General features: G+C 35.2%; 1 protein-coding gene across 1 annotated transcript in view; it reads left to right on the top strand.

Annotated features, from left to right (window-relative positions):
* Positions 1-6,133, top strand: part of KCNMB2 (potassium large conductance calcium-activated channel, subfamily M, beta member 2) — a 36,861-nt gene extending 30,728 nt beyond the window's left edge. Inside the window, exon 4 of the mRNA XM_010855607.1 lies at positions 5,065-6,133. Within this exon, the coding sequence (XP_010853909.1) occupies positions 5,065-5,349 (285 nt within the window). The 3' untranslated portion in view covers positions 5,350-6,133. The remainder of the gene's footprint in view (positions 1-5,064) is intronic.
* The last annotated feature ends 983 nt before the right edge of the window (positions 6,134-7,116 follow it).

The following is a 7,116-nucleotide window of genomic DNA, read 5'->3' on the forward strand; positions in this document are numbered from 1 at the left end:
GTGAAGATCTATTTTGTACAGTTCTTCTGTGTATTCTTGCCACCTCTTCTTAATATCTTCTGCTTCTGTTAGGTCCCTACCATTTCTGTCCTTTATTGAGCCCATCTTTGCATGAAATGTTCCCTTGGTATATTTAATTTTCTTGAAGAGATCTCTAGTCTTTCCCATTCTGTTGTTTTCCTCTATTTCTTTGCATTGATCGCTGAGGAAGGCTTTCTTATCTCTTCTTGCTATTCTTGGGACCTCTGCATTCAGATGCTTATATCTTTCCTTTTCTCCTTTGCTTTTCACTTCTCTTCTTTTCACAGCTATTTGTAAGGCCTCCCCAGACAGACATTTTGCTTTTTTGCATTTCTTTTCCATGGGGATGGTCTTGATCCCTGTCTCCTGTACAATGTCACGAACCTCCGTCCATAGTTCATCAGGCAGTCTATCTATCAGATCTAGTCCCTTAAATCTATTTCTCACTTCCACTGTATAATCATAAGGGATTTGATTTAGGTCATACCTGAATGGTCTAGTGGTTTTCCCTACTTTCTTCAATATAAGTCTGAATTTGGCAATAAGGAGTTCATGCGGTAGTTTGAGCATTCTTTGGCATTGCCTTTCTTTGGGATGGAATGAAAACTGACTTTTTCCAGTCCTGCGGCCACTGCTGAGTTTTCCAAATTTGCTAGCATATTGAGTGCAGCACTTTCACAGCATCATCTTTCAGGATTTGAAATGGCTCTACTGGGATTCCATCACCTCCACTAGCTTTGTTTATAGTGATGTTTCCTAAGGCCCACTTGACTTTACATTCTAGGATGTCTGGCTCTAGGTGAGTGATCACACCATCATGATTATCTGGGTCATGAAGATCTTTTTTGTATAGTTCTTCTGTGTATTCTGCAAGTGTCTTATATATAAAATTATTATTCCTATGTTCCTTTATGTTATGTATCATGCACTCTAAAATAAAATTTTTCCTAGACCACACTTTCCATCAAAAAAGAATGATTCAAGAACTCCAGGATTTTTATCTTTTCAATCTACATTACATTTTTCCAACTAAGCGTAGATCACTTACTCAAATTTTCATTTGTTGAAATGCATTCTACATACTCCAAACTAATCACATAAATGATGAAATCATAAGATCACTAAATCCTTACCCCAAATTCATACCAGTCTTAGAAACAAACACATGGCTATACTTTGAAGCAGAAATCTAGAATCCTAATGTAGGGTGTAGCATAACATCAGATCTCTTTGGACACAAAAACAAGGAACACGTGACAAGAGTTACCAAACAAGTCTGTTCCTATACTCATTTTACCATCCTTAAAGTTTTTGTTCTTTAGTATGGAGCATGTAGTTAAAGACTTTATAGATCATACAAACAAATGGGACATTTCAATAAAAAATTTATTAGTAAAAACTTATTGAGGCTTTATGCATATTCATAATTTAACCCTCACACACCCCTGCCAGGAAGCCTCCTGGCATCAATATATACAATTATTAATTATATATAATATTAATTAATTATATATAACATTAATAGCTTAATATATATATTATATATATAATATAACCATATTATATATATATAAAGAAGTTGATTCTGAGGAATCAACAAGCCAAGTAACTTGGTTATAGAAAAACAGTAACACAGTAACCAGATCTCCTGATGACATATCAGGGGCTTGTTATACTACCTCATACATTCACAAGCACAAAATGTCTCACCAATAATAAAAGCAAATGAATTATTGACATATGGTAGAATTTCCAGGGATAATATTAGTCTAGTGTGAGGCAATTTATGTGTGTTGAAAGGTGGAGAGTGGCATGGTTAGAAAAAGCTAAAAGCACAAGAGCAGAGGAATCTTTTCTCCACTAATAATGTGGAGCTGCATTTCTAAGTGCCACTGGCCATGAGGACCCACATCCAACCATATGGGACACGCCTCATCTGGCTAGTCCAAACACATGCATTTGAGACCTTGATGACTTCAAACTTTAATAAAGCAACTTCTCTATTACAGCCTTGCTAAATGGTCTCAAAAATAACTTATATCTCATTGTATCTGGAAGAATCTTATGTAGTGACAAAATTATTGTCATTGGCTGATAAACATTTATCCAAATAAATTTTAAAGTCAAATCAATTCACAAGAGCATAAGAAATGAAAAAAACTCTATTTTTAATGGAATGCCATTTATATTGAAATCATTTCAATAACTTAGTACTGTTAGCCACTAAAACTACTACTATAAACTCTCTTGGTGCCAAAATATAAAGAAGCCTGATGCATTTATATTCTAAAGTGGCTCATTTTTAATTCAACCACAAATGTCTTTAAATTTTTTTAATGCTTTCCGAATCAAAGCATTAAAAAAAATTATAGACATGATCTGGGCAGCTCTAAAGAAGGAAAAATATAAAGGTATCCCCTTATTATTTTAAACCCTTTTGATCCAGAAAGCATCCAACTGGTAGAAAATTTGTTTCACACCAGTCATAGGCCAATTTTTATACCAAGTTATAACTCGCTGAGAAATTCTGCTTTCTTGGGGACACTTTCAGACCCTTAATGTTGTGCTAGCACCAGGTCTCTGCAGTACTCACATTTATGAGTGTACTCACATTTATTCTTTGCTGATTAAATCTGAAATTATCAACCAGCCCTTGTATGAGAACATTAAGCCTTGTTTACAATGAATATCAGTATGCACATTCTCCTTTCTTAACTAATTGCAGAATCTTCCTGATGTTTATAGAGAAATAATCTAATAATTATTGCACAGTAAAAAAATTGAGGTGCCAGAATACCCACTAAATGGGGGGAAAGTGAAAGTGAAGTTGCTCAGAGCGTGTCGACTCTTTGTGACCCCATGGACTGTAGCCCACCAGGCTCCTCCCTCCATGGGATTCTCCAGGTAAGAGTACTGGAGTGGGTTGCCATTTCCTTCTCCAGGAGATCTATCCCGACCCAGGGATCGAACCCAGGTCTCCCGCATTCCAGGAAGATGCTTTAACTTCTGAGCCACCAGGGAATCGGGGAAAAGAGTCATTCAAACATACTCCATTAGCAAAACTCATTCCATTTCTTTTATATTTCCTTTCCGTGAAATATACAAGTCTAAATTGGTGTCTGGAATTCCAGAATCCTGCCCCAAAGCTTCCATCAGTGTCCCTCGAAGTTCACCAACAGCTCATCTCATCTGTGTCTCTTTTTACAGTCCTATGAGTTGTGTACAGTACTGTACAATCCTAGGAGTGCCAGTGAGACTGTAAAAGTCATGTTGTCAATATTTAAATCACATCTTATAAACTGGTAATATCAGTAAGATATATGGGTTTTTTTTTTCATGAATTCAGTGTAGTATGACAATTTTCAACAGAGAATAACAGTGTTTTAATGATGCAGCATAGTTTTCTAATTCACATTAAAATAACCAGTTCATCAGCAATCTTGTCACTAACCATCTTAATTCAGATAAATCAATTAAATTAACCATTTGATAATGCGTATAACAAGGAATAGGAATTTTTTTCCTATTGGGAGGCAATAAAAACCCTTTTTTATCATAAAGAGGGTAAAGACTTAACTAAGGCCCACGTATGTCCCAGAGAAGTGACTTAAATCACTTTTTTCCCAACTTTTTTTAAAAAATAGATTCATTATTATATCAGTTTTTTCACTGCTCATTTACAGACCAAGGAAGAGGGTCACCGAGATTTCATCTCCTCAAAGACTGCTTTTTTTTTTTTTAATAGGAGTATAGTTGATTTACACTGTTGTATTACTTTCTGTTGTATGGTAAAGTGAATGAGTTATACATGTATCTACTCTTTTTTAAGGTTCTATTCCTAATACATCCTTATAGAGTCTTGAGTAGAGTTCCCTGTGCTATATAGTAGGTCCTTATAAGTTATCTGTTGTCTATATAGTAGTGTATATATTTCAGTCCCCATGGTTTCCTACATCTGTAACTTTATTTCTGTTTTATAAATCAGTTCGTTTATACCATTTTTTAGATTCCACATATAAGCAATATCATACAATATTAGTCCTTCTCTGACTTATTTCACTCAGTATGCTTTTTAATTTAGGAAAATATATGCAAAAACATATCTATAAATAATAAGAAAAACTACAAAGTTCCTTAATTCCATCTGTACCAAGAGAAGAGGGAGAGAGAGGAGAAAGAGAAAAAGAGAGAGAGAGAAAGAGAAAGAACAGGAAGAGGGAAAAGAGGGGGAAAATATCATCAGGAGGGGACAGGGCAGAAAAGGGAAAGAGAGATACAAAGAAAGAAATCAAAGGATATAGGTACGTAGGAAAAAAAGAGAGGCATATAGAAGAGAGACAGCAAGAACGATAATAGGTGAAAAGATCAAAGAAAAGATACTTTAAATTCTTAGATGAGTGCTAGTTTAAGAGTAAATTGAATTAATTCTGCTTTATTTGTCCGTGCTTTATGGAAAAATTTACTTTGTCAGTGCTAACTAGGCATGAACTATTTATCACAGCTCTTCAACTATTCAATATCCCTACACTTTCCAAGATTCGTTTTTAGCAACTCATCAGGGGTATAGTTGTCTTCTTGGCCAAGGTGATTTGACTGCAAATAATCAAGCCAAGCCAAAAAAGACAAGAGTAAACTACTTTCCCTGAGAGAACTGGCAGCTTTTGATATTACATGGACAGTTGTGGACAGATATGATGAAAGGCTGACACTCTATTCTGTGGAAAAGTATATTCATTGGAGAATAACACCATGCTTAGCTGTGGCAAAATGAATCCACTTGAGTATTTGATTTTAATCAATATTTAAACTATATGAATGAGCTATCAAAGTACATCTTGGTCAAGTACCTTAAAGCATTGTTTTAATCAGTGTGTGAGTTCTCAGAGTTTCTGGAGGCACTAGTTGGAATATATATATTTTTTTAAAAATCATGCTTATTTCACAGATCATTAAGTTGGCCTCTACACCCCTCCTCGTACCAGATACACACACACACACACACACACAGTATTTTCTGGTGACAGTTTATCTCATTTTCCACAGTGCTCCTATATACCTAAGTGTGGAAAAAATTTTGAAGAATCCATGTCCCTGGTGAATGTTGTCATGGAAAACTTCAGGAAGTACCAACACTTCTCCTGCTACTCTGACCCGGAAGGAAACCAGAAGAGTGTCATCCTAACCAAACTCTACAGTTCCAACGTGCTGTTCCATTCACTCTTTTGGCCAACATGTATGATGGCTGGGGGCGTGGCAATTGTTGCCATGGTGAAACTCACACAGTATCTTTCCCTGCTCTGTGAAAGGATCCAGCGGATCAACAGATAAAATCAAAGTGGATGAGATCATTTTCTTTAAAGCTCAAATACTGTTTTCTTTCATTCTTCACCAAAGAACCTTAAGTTTGTAATGTGTAGTCTGTTATGAGTTCTTTAATATATTCTTATACGTAGAGCAATAATGCAAAAGCTGTTCTATATGCAAACATGATGTCTTTATTATTCAGGAAAAGAAATAACTGTTTTTTGTTGGTTGGGTTTTTTCTTAATCTTGGTTCAATGCTGGAACTAGTACTTCCTTCTCTCCTTCTGCCAAAATCAGGCTCAGTTATTTATTTGCCAAGCTTCATGGAGGAACATAGGCAATATCAATGGGACAAGATCTGTGCTCAGAGTTGTCAGATCTCTTGATATTTCTGCAATATTTTTTGTCATTCATTGTTTACTAAAGCTGCAGCCAAAAATATTTTTTCTTTCCTTACTCTAAACTGAGCCCTGTAGCAAGCGAAGGGACCAGATTTCCTAACTAAAGGATGTTGTGCGTTTTCTTTGTATTTCTACCATATCACTGTAAAGAAGAGGGGATTCCCAGCAGCTATTTTTTTCTTTTATTACTTTGTACTCATAACTTTAGATTTTTTAACTGATTTCCAAAAAATAAGCTGTTTTCATTAACCAATTCTATAATCTCTTCCTGTGATTTAATAGAAAATGAACAGAGCCCTTTTCCATGTAAGACCCTGCTACTGTGTGAGAAGCTAACATTTACCAGGAGTTTCATTACCTGTGAACTGACAATGTTGAATACAATCCAGGAAAGTCTATGTTACTAAGATATTTGTGTGAAAATCTTTATTCCATTTCAATTGAACTGTTAGAATTAAGATCTTACTTGCTGGTCAAGACTGGTGGACTGGTTTCAATGGATAAATCTATCATGGCAAATTAACATGTTAGAATGTTGCTTTTGAGAATTCATGTTTAAATTAATGAGTATGTAGTCTCTCTTTCTGACAAGTATACTCCACTGGGATTTTAAAATTATAGCAGAGAATATTTGTCTCATCTACATGCTTTACTTTTCTATTTACAATTCTCTTTTTTTGTTGTTAGGTTTTATACACAATTTTTCCCTAACACACACTTGGACTGAATAACAGATTTAAAGGAAGCTTTTGTTCACACTGCCATTCACATTGTGTTTGGAGTCGGTAGGGGGAAGGAAAATGAGGAACTGGTTTTAGACAAAAACATTCCATCTTTTATTTAACATCAATATCAGAAGAAGAAGAACAAACATCTGTCTTTCTCATCTATATTTAAGTAGCTTTTTATATATAAGTACCTTTTATAATCAAGGTTTTCTAGGTATTGCAGAATTTTACAAATCATATGTGTGGAATGAATAGTGAAACTAACCTGATGAAATAGAAAGGATTCTGTGATATTGTAATTCTTAGTTTGATTTTCAAAAACAAATCCATAGGGTATAATCAGGACTGCAAATGTGTAACTAAAACTTTTTAAAAAAATCCATTACATTGGAAAGATTTCACTACCTCTTGCATTCTAAGTTGATAAGCCCAAGGTAGTCCAAAAACCTATGATTCACTATTTTTAAAGTTATTTTGGCTTCCCTGATGACTCAGCAGTAAAGAATCTACCTGCAATGCAGAAGACCTGGGTTCAAACCCTGGATTCGGAAGATCCCCTGGAGAAGGAATGGCAACCCACTCCAGTATTCTTGCCTGGGAAATCCCATGGTCAGAGAAGCCCCTGGTAGGCTATATGTGACCCATGGGATCACAAAGAGTCA

The sequence above is a fragment of the Bison bison genome, unplaced genomic scaffold (genome assembly GCF_000754665.1).
Source record: "Bison bison bison isolate TAMUID 2011002044 unplaced genomic scaffold, Bison_UMD1.0 scf7180017864367, whole genome shotgun sequence".
In the NCBI taxonomy this organism is placed as follows: domain Eukaryota; kingdom Metazoa; phylum Chordata; class Mammalia; order Artiodactyla; family Bovidae; genus Bison; species Bison bison.